Below are 19,433 nucleotides of genomic sequence, written 5' to 3' on the forward strand. Positions count from 1 at the left end.
TTTTGTTTTTTGTCCTATCATTCCATGGCGTTTGAGATTCTTTACAAATTTGAACTATGCCAAATCGAGGCGCTTCTCAAGCTTCTCCTCGAGCTCAAAATTCCTTTGTATAGGCTTACATAGTAGAGAACATTTGGATAATAACTCGAGACTGATCGCCTATCATTTGAGCACGAGATTTGTGCTAAACACCCACTTACATTTTTTAATGCTACTATGCCTCGTATGTCAATCTCTTGTTTAACAAATACATGAATTACAATCGGCAAGGAGGCATACCAGGGGTTAGCTTAGTTGCAATGAGTGACGTATCGCCATATACTATCGGTCTCTGAGCTCACTGGGCACATGGTTATCATGGTTATCATGTATTCTTTAGGCGATTTGGAAAGTTTGTAGATAGTTTCATTACAAAGTTCTCATCTGCCAAAGTATATTAAGCGGCTTCTACCAGAAATCGAGTCACCTACAAAGGAAAAGAAATAAAAATGGGAAAATAGCTTATCCTTAGGAGTCGATCTTGTTCACAGAACAGATTCAAGAGTTTGCCTTGGGGCTAGAAGCCAGCGAGGAGAAATTCATTTGGGTTTTGAAAGCATGAGTCAAGCCTCATTACAGTCTGATTAATACCGAAAGGACGATTCAGCATACATTTGTTACGATGGCCTTTGGACTTCTCATTACTCTTTGAAGATTTTGTTGTGGCAATAATCTTCCTCGACCATTAGTGGTCGTTGAGCTAATGTGACAACTCAAACTTAGTTATGGCATCAATCCAAAAGTCTTCTCTAATATGGGGCTTCAGGTGATGATCTTAGTAATATTTTGTCATCTCAGTTAACAGCAAGTGTATGAAATATTATATGACAACGTGAGTTTGACATTCTATCATGGAATCCATCAACAAATGGGGAATGAGATGTTTGGTTTTTTCTCTAGCATAACCATGGGAGGTTACATATAATATGAACATGACTATAAATTGCAGAAACTTCGCCTCATAGATTGGGGTCTTCCAAAATTTTACCATCTAGGAATGGAGTACAATGTGTGTACGGCATTAAGATACTTCAAATGTCTCGAGCTTCTTGTGGATTTACAAGATTATGATTATTCTATGGAAATGCGCAACCTTGGTTGTAAGTTTGCAGGTTTAATATTTTAGGAGCCATTCTTCTATGGACTTGATAACTATGATCAACTAGGAAAATTGTAAAGCTACTTGGTATAGATGAATCAATTGCCTTCATGAACAAGTAACACTTGGAGCTAGATCCAAACTTTGAGGCTCTTGGTCTATCAGGTTTTCATCTTAGCGTACTCCTATCACTTTCAAGTTGCATGGGAGAATTTTATTTGGAAGATAATTGAGCAATGGGGCCCATGGCCTTTCAAGAAGGGAGTAATGATCAGAAATAAGTCAGAGTATTAATATTTTAATCTTTAATTATTTTTTGTCCTCATATAAATGTAATAACATTTCAATAGTGGATTGTCTTTTTGAGTTTCGATGAGGACATAAATGTGGTGGTTGTTCGGCTTCTTTGAAAGCTTATAAATAAGCCCAATTCGAATCCAATTGCAGGGAGTTGGAGAGTTATAGAGTTACAGAGTTATAGGAATACAACTCTTAGGACGAATTTGCAAAGCTATGACATGCATCTCGCCTGTCGAGTTAGCCAATTTGCATCAGCTCTCATGAAGTCCATAGGCATATGCTTCTTCACAATATCGCCTAACTTGTACAGGATCGGGCATACAACTCTTTTCACAGAGTTTGCCCAAATTGGATAGATTCCAGGCATACAACTCTCTTTTATAGAGTTTGCCCAAATTGGATAGATTCGAGGCATACAACTTTCTTTTACAGAGTTTGCCCAAATTGGATGGATTCTGGGCATACAACTCTCTTTCACAGAGTTTGCAAAAAATTGTATGGTTCTTACATATTTTCAATGAAATGAAATTTTTATATGATTTATTATGTTTTCAATACCACCAATTCTGCTTTGGGCATTGTCCTCTGAATTGACAAAATAATTTAGATCACCAATACAAAACTATACTCATTTCAATCGCCACCTCTACAAGATATATTTGAACTTATTGAATCTGTCTACAAATATTCAACCTGTACTTATCTTGGAGTTTAGAAATCAAACCTAGTGTAACAACCTACTAATAATTAATTATTAGCCTCACCACCTATATTTAATAGTTGTGAAGAAATCAGTATAAATTATGAGCAATGACTGTGTAGATTGTGGCAATATTCTAACGATATTCCTAGAGGTTGGGTGAAGGCTTGGAGGGGTGTAAGGGTTATATCAGACCCTAATCAACTATTTGTGGCCCTTGATTGGTCAAAAATTTTACCATTTTTTATGACTATTATAAAACTGCTCGTATATTGATGTCCTAATGAATTAGTGGACAAATATTTTGAGAATATGATGCAATGGATGGGTTTGATGAGTAGATGACACTTGGGGAATGTGTGTGGGAGTCCTTAGTTACCTTATAAGGTGTTCGAAATCCTTGGAGAGAGGAAATGACTTGGGTTATTATGACTATCCTAAACAAAGTTGTAGCTGCCACAAAAAACTAGTGATATGGAAGCAAGTTCTCTTTATGAGCTTTAGGGTGGATGGGAGGGTGAATAATAGTGAGTTGTCTATGATGAGGAGTCTCTTCAAGGGTGTCATGAAATCCCTTGGGTTGTTGAATACCTATTTATTAATTTAAGTTACGCCTAAGGATAGCTTGGAGTCCTAGTTGGAGATAGGCTTGTGTGAGTAGGTGTTTGAGGGTTTGGTATGGTCAAGTTGTTGGAGAGTTCTAAATTGGCCTTGGGAAAGTTAAATGAGCCTATTCTAGGGTATTTCCATGATTAGAAAAGGGTTGGGAAGCATGGAATGTCTTTTGGGGTGTTAAAGCCTATTGAGAACCTATTAGCCTTGTGAGAGCTCCTAAGTATTTGTAAAGAGTTCTCACATATTTGAGTAGGTGAGTTGGAAAAAATATCTCCCCTAGGTTTTATTTGTTGGGATTATTTTCATCATTGTTGAAAGATTGAGAGAGTGAAGTGTGTGTGAGTGAACTAGACTAGTAATGGTAAGATGAATAAATCTAATTAATAGATACACAATGAAGGATAGTAATAAAGAAAAAAAAATTAAATGGAGATATAGAAAGGAACTTGGCATTTAAATCTATAATTGTTGCAAAGATGTTCTTGAATTATTCGAATTACTTTCTTAATAGTGTGGATTTCTCATTTGTATATACAAGACTTTGAATTTTAAAAGAGAGTTATATTTATATGCAATATAAACCATTTCAAAATAACATTTAAGTATAGGGTAACAAATAAAGGTTGATTTATGTAAATTTAAAGAATGACTTTCATCCATTAAAATTTGAGACTTCTAAAAGCACAAGGCATTCGGCATCCTAGTCCTAACAAAATATGCTGGTAAGAAAAACCCTAAATATGAGAATAATTTTTTTTTCATAAAGGTCTCAGAATTAGGCACATTCATATATAAATTAGGAACAATAGCCAAAATGATTTCTAAATGTAGTGTGAAATTGTTAAGGTAATCAATATACATTGCTACACATATTATATGACTTCTTAATAAATAGTATATAATAGAATTTTCTGAAAATATATATATTCTATAATAGAATAGTATATACAATTATATATTATATATAAGTAATATTACCTATATTAAAACCATTATATTAATGAATACAATGTACTACAACTCACTAATATAATAATGTATGTTTATATGTATATATACATATATATGTATATATACATATATATGTATATATACATATATATGTATATATACATACATATAACTAACATTAAAACTTTGTAAAAGACACTAAGAAATATCTTTGCTGAGGTATTTATTTCAGTTAAAAAATAAATCTAAATAGAAACATCTTTATTAATAGATATAATTAAAATTTCTATACACAATATATTTCATATATAAAATAAAAAATTCAATTTCAATTTATTTAATTTAATTGAAAAATCTGTAATAAAAAAATATTGAAATACAATTTTGTGATAGCTAAAATTTATATATTTATTAAATTTAAATTTACTTCTAAAACTATTTTAAGAAAATGACTTAATATAATTAACGATTGACAAATGTTGCAATCCCATACAAAACTATACTCGTATCAATCCCCACCTCTACAAGATATATTTGAACTTATCGAATCTGTCTTCAAATATTCAACCTTTACTTATCTTGGAGTTTAGAAATCAAACCTAGTGTAACAACCTGCTAATAATTAATTATTAGCCTCGCCACCTATATTTAATAGTTGTGAAGAAATCAATATAATTTATGAGCAATGAATGTGTAGATTGTTGCAATATTCTGACGATGTTCCGAAGATGTGACCCTAATGATAGGTAATTTCCTCGCCTGACATCCTATTTAAACCGGGCAATCTACACTAGCAACACAACGATCCAATCCCCTTGTTGCAGGCAATGGCGATGAATAAGCAAGCTCGACTGTTTGCACTTTGCCTTTTCCTTTATTGTATTCTTTGCTCTCCCAGCTGCGAATGCAGTTCTCCAGAAGAAAAGTATTACATAGTTGGAGTGAATACATTTCTTATTGAAGAGGGGAGGGATTTTAATGCGCGAGGTGGTGGAACTCCAAGAGCTAGGAAGTGAAGGTGCAGATCTGCTAATTAATCATCTGAACATAGCCTCCAGTTCAAGTTGGAAGGATATCTTGATGCAAGGGCAGGAAAGGGATAAGTATCTTGTTAATCGCGTCTTTTCCCATGTTCCTAACAGTACCAATCTGACATCCTCTCCTTTAGAGACAAATGCCTTCAGTGCTCCTGTGTTGTCCGGGAGTGAAATGCAAGGTCCAGGGTACTGCCTTCAGTGCTCCTGTTTTGTCCGGGAGTGAAATGCAAGGTCCAGAGTACACTGTAACAGTTTCGATTGGAACACCAGCTCTGGAACAACTGATGGGAATTGATACGCTCAGTTCCCTATCATGGATTGAGTGCAAGCCCTGCAAGGGTTGTACTTCGAATGCGAAGTTCCCCTTATATGTTGCCAATCAATCCTCCTCCTTTAGGTCAGTGCCTTGTAAGAACTCAAAATGTCTCAATCTTCTAAGAGCAGGCATATTCTGCAAGGGATCGAGAACCTGGAATTTTATAATCTCTTGCAGAAATCTGATTTCAGAACAGATTCCATGGGACATCCAAGATGGATTATCAAGCCTTTTTTGGAAGGATTCTTGGGGAGGCTACCCATCTATTGCGAGTTCCCTTAACATACCTATAACAGAGAACTGGCTTAAGTATCGTTGGGGTGTTAGAGTGAGAGATTATCTGATTGAGGATGGCTCACCCAATTCTCAAAGTTGGAGGTGGAAGTCATTGGAAGGAGTTCCAACCTCACGGGATGAACTAGATCAACTTTCATAACTCTTAAAAGCAAGAAATATCAATCTGAGAAGAGGGACTGATTCTTTAATATGGGCATCTTCTAAAATAGGGCATTACAATCCTAAAGATGGTTATAGAGTGCTAGTTAGCAACACCATTCAGGATCAACTAGATATTTTGAAGAAGTTGTTTTGGAGCTCTAAAGTCATTCCTAAGGGAGGGATCTTTGCATGGCTAACCTATCAAATGAAGATCTTAACTGCAAAAAACTGCACAAAAATGGGATATGCAGGACCTTCTAGGTGCATCATGTGTAAAGCCGAGTCAGAGACAATGGACCATCTACTGCTCAACTACCCCTTTGCATCCAAATGCTGGCGTTGGCTCTGTGCTAAACTTCAGTTGATCACAACCCTGCGAAATGACATTAAATCCCTTTTTCAAAGTTGGCCTCTTCCAAGTAAGGAGAGCACCTTGAGCATAATTATGGAAGTATCCCCATCATGTGTAGTCTGGGAAATTTGGAAGGAGAGGAACCGCAGGTTATTTGATGACAAATCGAAAAGGTTAGAAACAATCACAAATTGAATTGAATCAGTTATAATGGATACAGTCAATTGCCAGATAGCCTTCTCTTTAGAACTGCCTAAAGCTTTCTCCTCATGGGATGAAAGCATTAGGAAAAATTGGCATGGAATCAGGATTCCTCCCTCCTTTGGGCAAAAAGACAATATGAGGAAGGCTGCTTCCTGGTCCCCGCCAAATCTTGGTTGGTTAAAACTAAATTTTGATGGTGCTTCTAGAGGCAATCCGGGTCCTTCAGGCATAAGATATGTAATTAGAGATCACACAGGAGCAATTCTAGGGTAAATGGCAAAGCCGATCCCTCCAGACACAAACAACATAGCAGAATTCAAAGCATTGCAATTTGGATTGATAGCTTGCATAAAGCATGGTTGAAAAAATATTTTAGTGGAGGGTGACTCAGAGATAGCAATAAATGCAATCAAGAGGAGAAAAAATCCAAATTGGAGATTGTAGGGAATCTTAGACAATATAATTGCAAGCCTGGATAGAATTGAAAACTATGAAGCAAAACACATCTATAGAGAAGCAAACTCAAAGGCAGATGCTCTTTCGAAAATTGCTGCTCAAGGAACCTACATTTACAAATGGGACCAGGGAAATCTGCCTATTTCCCTAGAAGACCATTTCACTTGATAGGTAAAGGCCCTAAAGGATACCAAGTTCAAACGCAAGAGACACTCTCAAGAAAGTGCAAAAGCTAGTTAAAAAGATTTCATTAATAGGGCAAAATTTAAATTTTAAATTTGGCGGTCAAGTGAAACGGCTACCTCAATTTCAAATTCAAAACTTGACTTTTTTGGGTAGAGTGGGCTCCTATTTAGTGATGTCATCCAAATTGCAGATATGAGCTAAGCCTTCCCTAAATCATTTTACGAGACCTAGCTGACAAACTGTCAAATCCAATTATGGTTTGTGTGGCCTGAATGGGAGATTTGGCATGTCGAGGACAAACATCCCTTGGCACCTTAGCTGGCGAATTAAATGCAAATCTATCCCTCATCATTTGGCGTAAAAGAGTGTGCCTGCCTATTTCTATGTATTGCCTTTTGCAAATTGATATCAATCTCTAGCTAGTTAATCTCAGAGCTTTGGTTTTCATTTCCTTTCTTGTTTGCTAGCCTGCATTGCCAATCATGTCCACTGAGCCTCCTTTTGGATTCATAATGAGCGTTTATCCTAGGCCCACCTCCTGTTTTGGTGCAAATACTCCAATTTCTCTCTTGGCCTCGACGCGCCAAGTCTCATTCACAAAAATAATAGACTTGAGGCTCAAGCACCTTCTCCTTTACTAGGATTTCCCTGTCATATTGATAGTTAAGATGATCTTGGGTAGTGGGCATCTGAACAAAGATGAGTATCCAAGGGACAACACTAGCATTTCCTCCAGGTTTGGTGCCTCATTGCTGGATTTAAAACTTGCAAAATAGGCAGTTTGGAGCCTCACGCAGAAGCTATTCCCAGAAGAGGTTACCCAAGAACTCCAAGAAATCCTAAACAAGGCAATCCATGATTCTAGGCTCCTCGGCCAGGCAACAAAATCCTATTTAATGCTCATCGCGAACTAATTAACTACTACCCTTTCTTGCTCGACTTGAAAGGAAAGGAGCTGGATAGGCATAGGGTATTTGCTGGAGTTGGCCTTGGTTACCTTAAATGACAGTTTCTAGGGGAAAATTCAGAAGACTAGGGTAGAGAGACCGACCTAATTCAATTTGCTAGACTCAATGGCATGCTGCCAATGAAAGCAGAAGATGAGAATCCTCAAGCAGAGTAGGCATGCAGGGGCGGAGCTAGCAGGGGTCGCTGTGGGTCTAAACGTGGGGCAGAGCTAGCAGGGGTCGCTGCAGGTCTAGATGTGGCCGTGGCAGGGGTCATCCTCCGAGCAGAGGCCGTCGGAAAGTGAGGAACGTGACCCCTCAACCAGATGCCAACAATGAAATTGCAAGCTAGGTTCCTTACTTAGTTCTATATAAAGGTTTTTACTGTTTTAGACTCTAGAGCAAGTAATTTTGGCTTTAATAAGTATAATCTTTGTTAATAGAGCAGTAAAGCATCTGTCATTCAGACTCTTATAGTTTTCTAAAAAATCTTAAGGCTTCATATGTTATACTGGGAAGGACACTATATGTTTACTATGGCCTGCTTGCTTGGTTGCTTTCCTTCGTGATTTCTCAAGGCACACAGATGCTTCCAGCATGAATTTTGTTAATTATCTACTAGCTATGTCAGCTCTGTAAGTTTTTGCATAGTTAATATAAATCTGACCCTGCCTTTACCGATCGAAAAAAAGAACTCAAAATGTCCACCCCTCAGATCAAATCCCAAGGACTTTAAGTCTACTTGTGACAATTGGGGTATGTGCACCTTCACGGACACTAATAGTCTCGCCCAAGGATCCGAGGGAGATTATATCAGAGATACCCTGCACCTTCACAGACACTAATAGTTTCGCACATTCGAAGAAGTATATATAGGATGCGCCTTTAGCTTCACACCATCTAGAAAGTTAGCAACATCCGGGCGTTTGGGGTTGGGCAGGGGTCCCCTTTCCCTAGTTTCCCAGAAGGCAGATGGGCAATTCTCCTACTGTCTTCCCAATTACCTCTCTGCTCGTGCAACAGGGTCTCTGAATTTAGGGAAGGACTCAATTCCATCCTCTGTGAAAGTCTACACGCCCATGCAAAAAGAGCCCAAGTTTGCTTCAAGTGTATACATCTTGGGACTGGAAGGTATCAGCGTGGGAGGGCAACGCTTAAGCGTGAACATGGAGGTTCCTGTTGCTCTGCCCACAATAACTTATATTCACACAGCTGGTGAAACCTGTGTACAATGCTTTGAGAGCTTCCTTCGAGGAAAAGATGAAGACATACGCACCAGCTGTTAAGCCCGCCTCGCCATTTGGAGATTTTCAACCATGCTACCAGTTATCCAACATAACATCTGTGAAAATCCCAATTGTTACTCTTCATTTCAAAGGCAATGCCAACTTCGATGTCCCTGCTGTGGGAACTCTGCTTCAGGTTTCAAGTGATGTGGTGTGCTTCCCCTTTTCACCCTCTCCAAATGACGCTGTGAACGTCATTGGGAATGTCCAGCAACAGGGTATTACATTGGCTTTCGACAATTTAAACAACAGAATTGGCTTTGGCTCTGGTTCTTGTTAGGAAATAAGATTTATACTTAATAAATCAGGTTAGGTTAGTTAATTGGTCATAAGTTAGTTTTGTACAAGGAATAATGATTTTATAAAGTCAGTATATAAGATCTAATTAGTTGGTCATAAGTTAGTTTTGTACGAAGAATAATGATTTTATAAAGCCAGTATATAAGATCTAATGATTGAATCAAATAATAAGCTGTGAAAAGATGACAAAGGACACATGGCGATGAGGCGTTTAACAATATCCTGAAAAGTGTTGAAAAGAAACATTGAAGAGATGTTCAGCATAGATAATGATCATTTAAATTACAGATCACATTGAATACAATGGTGGATTTGGATTGCTGGCAGTTGAATGTTGGCCCTCTTCCCTGAATGTTTTCTTTTTGTTAGGCATTTAATTCTGGTGCATTTGTGACACCGTGAAAGTTTCCACGGTGAAACCTTTTGCACAAGTTTAATTTGGCACGGTGTAATATTTTGCCCAAGTTTCATTTTACTTACCTTCTATTGAGCACTTATACTATTAAAATGCAACATGAGCAGTTAAACTTTTCTCATTCGCAAATGGGTTTAGAAAATTACGATTGAATGAAAGAAGGCAGAGTGAATAAGAAAGCGATGGTTAGGCATTAATTGCGAGATACAAAATTAGATTGCATGCAGGGATAAGGCAAGTAAAATTGTGTGTAAGGTTTTTTTTTGAGATAACAATTTAATTTTTATATTCAAATTTTATAATTCAAATATTTTGGAGTAACAAGGGTTGTTTTCTTTGGAGATACAAAATAAATAAAGTTAATGTGATTTATTTTTTGAGTCACAAAGATTTATTTTGATTATATTATGTTATCAAGTTTATGTTTTTGGGGCCATTCATGCTGCATTTGATAAAACTTTCCAAGATTTGAGTGCTAACTATGATGGGTAAGGTCTAAGAACAAAGTAATTAGAAGTTGGAGGAAATACAGGCTGGAAGATATCTATCATCCTAACCTAGCTTCTCCTTAAAGGATGATACATTGTATAAGAAGCATCTTTTTATAACAACTCATTTCAAGAGAAAGAGGGGGCATGCAGTGGTATATTGGTTCATGGATTGTTGAATCCACAAAATTGGTGAGTTGTTGGTTTATAGATAGTTGGAATCCACAAACTAATTATGGACAGTTGTGTGTTGGATGAGCAATGTATTTAGCCAGACATGAATAGTTTGGATTGATCCTACTGCGGAGTTGTAGATTAATGCTGATTTAGTTTTTTCTTGTTAAATTTACTTTATGATGTAAACCTTAGGGGGGATCGTTAGGAAATAAGTTTAACATTTAATAAATCAAGTTAGGTTAGTTAATTGCCTGTGTAGTTCACTTCCATATGCTAGTTTTGTTTGGGAAATAATGACTTTATAAAGCCAATACATTAAATGTAATGATTGAACCAAATGACAATAATTATATCTTTTTAAACTTCATTTACAATGTAATTATTTTTACTGTTATTTTATGTTGCTGGTTTACAGCTATTGCTGAAAATCTACTTATACAATGTAATTCTTCCAATCAACTTTTAACAAAATAATAACATAGATTACTGCTTCATTTCCAGATCCCATAACTCCCTTAGAATAACGGAGGGAGCTAGCGAGAAGGAAGATTCATTAGTAAGCACTCGAGGATTGCACTCATCAATTTAAGAGTCAGCAAAATTTAAGAGTCAGCAAATTAGTTATAATGATTATTTAATTACATGACGAAAAACTTCGAAGCAAGAGAATACATTTAAATATAGATTTTGAAAATGCATGACAGGATTTTCAGCACAAATATATACCAGAGTAAATAACTTTACAACAACCATATATTTTTTAACACAAAACATTCACTTCGATTATAAAATGCAGTGTCAACATTTTTCATAAATAATTTTTTAATGTATATGATTATAAGCCTTTAGTAGTTAAGTTTTCTTGAATGGCATGAAGCTGGGCTCATGACAGACAGATTCTATAAAGTTTTCGAAAATTAATATGAAATTGTATTATATAAAGTCTGAAGACAATTAATCTTATTATGAATTGAAGTGTATGACAGAGGCAATGTTTCAAGCTGCAAGTGATTTTAAATTGTGAACAGGAGAAAACTATGTCCGGAATTATTTTGATTCCCATGCAAATTGAAACCCTAGTTGGGAATGGATATACAACTTTAAATAATTAAATAATAGAGCCTATAAAAAATGGGGTCACTATTCAGAAATTAAATAGAGTTTGAAAAATTTTCACAAAAAGATATTAATAATATTAACTCTTATAAACCTTAATGCCTTATATGCTGATCTCCCATAAACTCTAATGCCCTTGTAGAATGTCTATTGATGCAATTTACGCCAGAGCATTATAAATCTATGGTTGCTCCCAGATCACCTGCTAGGCCATCCTGGACTAGAAGGGATAGGCTATATTATCAAATATAATAGCAAGGATAGGCTATATTATCAAATATAGCAAGGATAGCATTAGTATACAAGAACTCTTCCCTAGATCACATGCTAGGCCATCCAAAAAAAATTCAGGAACACAAAAAGATTGACTTACACATAGGACAAATCCCTAATCCTAGAAGTGCTTTTCCAGATAATCAGAGGGGACATTTGGAAAGCATTTGGGCCTACGGAAGAGACCCCAATGCCAATGTTTGAAGACTGTAGAAAGAGTTAATTAGCAAATAGGGTTCTCGCAGGGTGGTTTTCCGGGCATGTATAGTGATCCAACGGTCTTACGAACTTGATCCTTGATTACGGGATAGATAGCCTTACATTGAATAGCGGATCTCGTGGTCCAAGCTGTAGATGCAGGGATTTATGGTAGGTCAACGGCTCTTAGGGCAAGGGGCAAGAGGACTGGCAGGAGACGAATCTTCATCGAAAACCTTAAACCCATGCAGCAAAGCATCTTCGTATCTCCCATTGTCGATTTCGTCACGAAGAGAGACTTCTAGAAAGGAGTGACAATGCCAGAAACCCTACCATCCACAGAGCCATTTGATCGGGAGTGAGAGCCAACACACCCCACCGAAGACCGCTGAAAGCTTCGGAACTTCATCAAGGAAATTTAAAATTTAGTTATTTATTTGAATATTTGTAAAGATTCGTTTTATTTTCATTTACATAAGAACTATGTTATAATTTCAAAATTACTTTCATTCACACATTCAATGTATGATGTCTTCAAGTGTCATTAATATTTATGTTTATATACACATACATTATATTATACTCTATTATATATACATATATATATCTACATGTATACTTTTATGCAACATTCCAAAGTCTTTTCTATTGAATTGATATTATAAACATATCTATATCATTATTTTCCCAAGGACAAGTACTATGACAGGAGGTAGCTCCCTGTATAAAATTCAAACTAAGAATTACATAGCTTGCGAGATGGTATTTAACCCATCTACCAGTTCATTGACGTTTTCTATCTATTCAGCAGATAATAGATCCCAAGAAATGCTAATGTAGTGGCAAATAGAGTCAGATCATAGCTCTTTATTCCCTTCCTCAATAACTCGAGAGCTTGAGAAACTATTTGTTTCTTCGTAACTGCCTCAACTTCGGAGACACCATCAATGGATCCTCTTCTCTAATTAACCTTTATGGAGAGGATAGCCTCCCTTCCTTCATAAAAAGTCTTTACATCAATCCCAAAATTTGTGAATACAGTGGCTCAATGCTTAAATCCTGTGGATTTTGCTCCATTCTTGAAGAAAACCTCCAACAATATACCATCATGTAAATGACATCGTTGCAGATGCTTGCCGCTAATGATTTCCTTAATGGCTTTCCTAGTACTTTCTTCCTCGACTTTGAAAACTCCTATGCACGTCTTTCTCTGCATTATCATCCACGCACTTACACCTAAAACCAAATTTCTTTCTTCCATCCATGTTCATTTCTACGGATCTCTCTCTTTTGGTCTTAATATATAGAGCAGGCCGGTCCCCAAAGATGGGAGGATGACACTCACAACCAACCCATCACACCCAGGAAAGGTAACAATTCATATACTACCCGTGCTAGCAACACAAGCACTGGTCCAGATTAAATACTGACACTACCATCAAAAAAGAAGTAAAACGTTTGTCTCGCTCATTGCGAATCTGCTCGAGAATTTTCCTAGTTATCATTGATATTAGATTCCATCAGAGGATTAGAGATTTGTTCTAGTTCTCTTTCAATCAAATAGCCTCACAATGCATTCCCTTGAACTGATTCAACAAGTCACAACGTGCCACCATCCCTCGACCTGTTTCAAGATATACTAAAGATCTACAAAAGACCGCAACAATACATCACACAAATCCAATGTTTGAGTTTTGGAATCTTAATCAAACATTGATAGTTCCAACAGGTTCTCAGTCCTGTCAGCAATAGTTAACTTCTTCCATTTGATTTAGTTTATTTATTTGCTTCCTAATTTTCCTGTCAAAGTATCACAGTTCTATAATTTTCACTTTCATATTTAATAGGAAATTCTCTAATAAGCACATCCTCCAAGCCAACCCATCTTTTTTGGATTGGAATCCAATACTTCGTCAGTAACTTATGTTCCACCAAAATTTGCTAGTAGATCCGCTACAATATTTGCCTGTCTGAATACAGGTGAGATACTAAAATTATCAATATTTGAAAAGCTCTCGTATTCTTGGAATACAAACTTTAAGTTTCCGATTAAGGATGTCATTCTTGACAATTTCTTGAATGCAAAACAAAGATCTCCTTCGATACCTACATTGCTAATATTTTACCTTTTCCAAAGACATTAGCCAAAGTCTTCATTTCTACTTCATTATTCGTTGCATGAACTACTTTGTGTCAGAGGGCCCAGACACATTATCATTGCTATCTTGGATAATATAGCCTATCTTTGCTAGTCTAGGATTACGTTTTGTTGCATCATCAAAATTCAATTTTAATCCACCTTGCTTTGGACAGATCCGTTTTGGCCATTACAATTCCTTTTCGTCTCCTAAGCTCTTTAAAATTTCTTTGTATCATCCAACTAGACAAGTAGCAATTAACATTCTTGACTTCACATATGCCCTCCCTATTTTTCTTAAACACTTCCTCAACTTTCAGAATTGTGTCATGTATTTATTTGTTCATCTCTTTCCATATATTCTATACTATTAATTGGGAATGTCAATGTAAATAATTTACCACTGCATTTTTCATTAATTTTGGCTAGCTTCTCATAAAATCTAGTATGTCATCCGGACTTAGTCCCAATCATCGAAGCATCAATTGTAGCCTGTCCCAACATTTGGTTGTGAAAGGGAAATTTAATAATGCAACAAAGATTGCATTTGCTAGGACCATTAAAACCAATGGCTATAAGCTTCTTTAAAGTTAATATTCTTTTATGTTGTGCAATCTATAGAAACAGCTCCGACTTTTGGAAGAAAAGTGGAGTGCCAACATAGTGTTGAAGGTCAAGATTGATCAGTTGTAATTGCATTTTGGACTACATGCCCAATTTTATTAGAATATTCACCCAATCTTGATCTAGACCAAATAATTCCAGGTTCCTCATTTGTGATTGCTACTCTCTTTTAGCTAAGTGGTAAGTTAATTCTAGCTTTAACCTCCTCCAAGGTCAAGAAAATGTTCACATCAATTCATTTAATTTTCTCCATTTAATTTTTTCTCTAGTGTCACCTATGGTCTTGATAATATAGCTTATCATTTTTTAACCATGAAGTTACTTAACAATCTCTATAATTTTTTTTATCCAATTGACCTTTATAAGGGGTGTGTGGCCATTCCCTAAATCACCCCAAAAATCACCCTTCCTCCAATTATTATAGAGCCACCTTAAGAGTTTCCAATTGTTAGGATTCTCTTTGATTTATTACTATGTAAATAATTACTCTATTTGATTCTACATCATATTTGACTTTATACATTTTCCATGAGAGATTTTCACCCAACACAAAATTGTGTATCTTTTTCTTCATAACTTGGCCCCCCCAACCACCTTTGGAAAGAAAGGATTTTCCTAGTAGATCAATGGAATTAACTTTTCGTCTTTTGAACTTTCCCATAAAATTTCTTGAGGAAGCTTTCCAAGTTGGCCTCTATTTTTCTGACTGCTAAAAGCATGACATCACATATATAGGTATTGCTAATAAAATTGGTTTTATCATGGTTATGCTCACAACAATTGTTAATTATTTGCTCTTCCATGTTAATACCTTATTTTTGCAATTATTTATCATATCTTTCCAATGTCTTCTTCTACATTCACCCAAAACTATGTAGTAACCAAACATACTTTGAAGGGATGGAACCAATTGGAATTGTAAGTATATTAGCTATTCTCTTTTGGGTTAAAATTTCTTAATTGAAAAACATGATTGATGATTTGTCTCTATTAATAATTTGCCTAGATAATTTGGCATATTTCTTAAGGGAATTTTAAATTCCTATATCTTCCCTCATATTAGCCCAAATAATACTATATTGTCTAGGAATTTAGCACAAATACTAGGATTTAGGTTCTCTACAAATTTAATGCCTCTTCATAGGTGATTATCATTTTGCTATCCAATGGATCTTCCCATCACCTCAACAATTATTACAAACAACAAAGGGGAAATTGGATTTCCCTAGCATAGTCTATTTGCAGTCTTACAGAAGCCACAAGGTGAACCATTAACATTAATTAAGTATCTTGTGGATGAGATAAAAATAAAATATTTCCATCCATGAATCCTTAAATCCAAATTTCTTCTTAAAAAACTTTAAAATGTTCCCACCAACCCTATTGTAAGCTTGTCTTACATCTAACTTTATTAGCATCCCTTTAGTTTTCTCAATGACCAGGGTATGGAGAAACTCATTGGAAACTATAGTGTTTTCTATTATTTGTCTTTTTTGTTTGAATCCATTCTTATTTTCTAATATTATTGAGTTGAGAATCTTCTTTAGCTGATTTTCTAGCACCTTCACAAGTATTTTGTAGATTATATTACATAATGATATCAATATTTTCTTGCTAAAAGAGCTACATACTTCTTTCTTTAAAATTATTGCAGTTGTTTTGTTGTTAATATCATTTACAAATTAATGATGATAATAGGAAATATCAAAGATGGAAATATCAGTTTATCTCGAAGAGCTTGAAATCTCAAACATAATCATCGGGGCTTTTCATTGGAGTCAAGTGGGAATAGTTTGCAATCAAACGGGCTTTGGTTGAATAATAATGGAGATCAAGCAAGGCAAAAATTATTTTTTTACCAAAGACCACACTGGGAAGATTTCAAATGGGATCGAAACAAAAAAAGACATAAGTTTCTTATGGTGGTCTTCTTGGAAAAAACAAAGAGACAGGGGGCATGCAATGGCTAAAACCTAGATCGAGATGGAATTATAACCATGGCTTCCATATGAAGAATTGGATAGAACTTAGGAAAGAAGGTGAGATAAAAAAATGGATGAATGTGAGAGACATTTTTGGGTAATGAGGGAAATGAAATAGAGCCTTCTATAGCAACATGAGCCAATAAAATACCTACTGGCAGAAAGGAAAGGATAAACAAATAGAGCTTCCTGATGCACTCAAATTAGTGATATTTTTATCCTCAAAAGGAGAAGAGAATCCAAGATAAATCTCCTAGAAACCCTAGATAAAAATGGGGAGGGAAAAAATATAGTAATGGAAAAACCTAGTTGGTAAATCCTTATAGTCACATAGATAATGCAAAAGAAGGAAAGGTATCTTTCCAAATCATAGAGAAAGGGAACTTGCAGAGAATTAGGAGGGTGTTTGGAGAATGAAAAACTAGGTAGTAAATGATTTGTTATGCCTTCGAAACTCATGGTCATGGTAGTGTATACACTAAAGGAATTAGCTTTATTTTTTAAATGAAGAGGAGATGGAGAAAGAACTCGAGATATTATGGAGTGGTGGAGAAAAATGTACCCAGTAAAGCTAAGTATCCAACTCCTTCAAAAGATGTATTTTTATTAGAATGTGTGAATATGAATCTTAATCATGAAATTTTACATGCAGGCGCTAGTTTCTTTAAAGGTAGTAGTTTTAGTAAGATTAACTAGAACCTAAACTTCAACCCACTAAACTTCATGATTAATAAATCATTGAAATGGTTGAGTTTGGTAGGTTTGCCAGCCAAGTTCTAGGGTGGGGAAGCAATTATCAAAATAGAGGATGCCTTAAGTACCTTCATAGGGGCAGATGAGGAGTTTCTAAATGGTAGAACAAGAGATGCAATCTATATATGTGTAGAGATTGATATTGATATAGGGGTATATAAGGAGTTGTAGATTGTCTCAGAGGGAGGTAGATGGGAATAGAAAAATTGACGCCTTTATGTAATAATCATTTAGAGCAATATATGTCAAGAGAGAAAACACAAGTGGATTTGTCAAATACCCTAGAGATATGTGAGCATTGTGATGCTCAATCAAAGTATTAGATAATATTATTAAAGAACCTATCAACCCCTCAAGTTTACATTAGAGTCGTATGGATCCAAATCAAAAAGCATGGGAGGAGGTATCAAAGAATAAAAAAGAGATAGAAAATAGCCCTTCAAAGAAAAGGAAACACTTCTCACCAATATCAACAATAGATGTCGGCTTGGAAGGAAAGAATTTCACAAGTGAGGAATTGAGTACTCCCACCAATCAAAATAGAGAAAGAGAAATAGAATTGGTGATCCTTCTTAAGGATACAAAAGAACTTAGATAGACTGTATGTCATCATTTGGAGTCCAAGTAAGATAGGAAGTTGAAGGTAGTATAGAAGATTCAATTGCAAATGAGGATGATGGTAATAACAAAGCATGATTAAACCTTAAAGAAACTGAGAAGACAAGGGGAAGAGAAAAAGGAAAGATACTAGATGAAGTAGAGCAAGAAGGAATGAACTTAAGGAGTGGGGATTTTATTTAGAGATCATAACCTTAGAGGGAAAATGACATGTAGAAGATCTGAGAGGAAGAGTACATAAGAAACTTAACTAGGTGATAGAAGAGGCTAGCAGGTAAGAAAAAAAAATGAAAATGCAGGAAAGAAAAGGTTGTAAGGAGAAGTTCAAGGAGTTGGAAGATGTAAGAATAGAAAACATAGAGGAGGAATTTGAACAAACAAAGTTTGATGAAGAAATAAGAATAGAAATGATGAATACTAAGAGGGGGGGCGGGTGAATTAGTATACCAAAAAATACAGAACTTCAACACTTAAACAGTTTAGCAGTAAACCGGTATAACAATTTTACTAACAAACCAGTCAGCATAAATGCAAACCAAACGGAAAATAAGGCATTCACCCACAGAAGCACAATCACCATAACACAAGACATTTTGACATGGAAACCCAAATGGGAAAAACCACGATCAGATGAAACTCACAAGTAACTATCTGCAGAATAGCAACCAGACTGGTTAAGGTCATACAATGTTCTTTACCAGAATAGATCCTATTAGGAATCTCAATCTCTGTTAGGAGATAAGTCTGATTAAAGACTACCTTCTGAGAGGATTTCAGGTCCACAGTTGTGAACCACATTGTTAGAGGATTTACAAAGGCTTTGCTAGGCCTACCTGGTTAAGGGTTATAGACTTGTCGAAGATGTGAGTAATCAACAAGTGAGTGATCTAAATACTAGCATAGTATGCTTTGTTAGATCCTTGATAGCTCATTGTTAATGCATTTCAGCATTACTTCAGTCTTCAGTATATCCACACTCTGTTTCTTCATATAGACCTAATCTTCTTTTGTGATTGCACATGCAAAAACCTCATCAACAACACAAAACCCTAACAACCCTTACAACTACAAAAAACCTAGACATGATGTCCTTATAAAGGAATCTGATTTCATGTCGGTCCAATAGGATTACATTGCAAGTTCCTAGGTTCAGTGCATCTGGACACATTTGGTTACATGACACAGGATCACCACCAAAGTGTCGGTGGATGATAACTCATCACAAAAATAATACCGGTAGGTAACTCATCATAGAGTAATATCGGCTCATATATTTACCTATTACCGGTTCACATATTTTACCAATTACCGGTTCACACATTTTACCAATTACCAGTATGCCAAAATGAAGACTAGGAAAAATGATAACAACCGCTTTAGTTCTTTCGTACCACTTGAGATCCTTGAACTGCTTGAGGTCTTCATA

The 19,433-nt window shown here is 35.8% G+C and overlaps 1 protein-coding gene across 1 annotated transcript; it reads left to right on the forward strand.

The window, feature by feature from the left end:
• The first annotated feature begins 6,057 nt into the window (after positions 1–6,057).
• On the forward strand, positions 6,058–9,206 carry LOC131059686 (aspartyl protease family protein 2-like). The gene is made up of 4 exons (XM_059208255.1): positions 6,058–6,320; positions 7,825–7,941; positions 8,581–8,800; positions 8,853–9,206. The coding sequence occupies exons 1-4, from the start codon at positions 6,058–6,060 to the stop codon at positions 9,204–9,206; spliced, it is 954 nt and encodes a 317-aa protein (XP_059064238.1).
• Positions 9,207–19,433: the final 10,227 nt, after the last annotated feature.

Source organism: Cryptomeria japonica, chromosome 7, assembly GCF_030272615.1.
Source record: "Cryptomeria japonica chromosome 7, Sugi_1.0, whole genome shotgun sequence".
Classification (NCBI taxonomy): domain Eukaryota; kingdom Viridiplantae; phylum Streptophyta; class Pinopsida; order Cupressales; family Cupressaceae; genus Cryptomeria; species Cryptomeria japonica.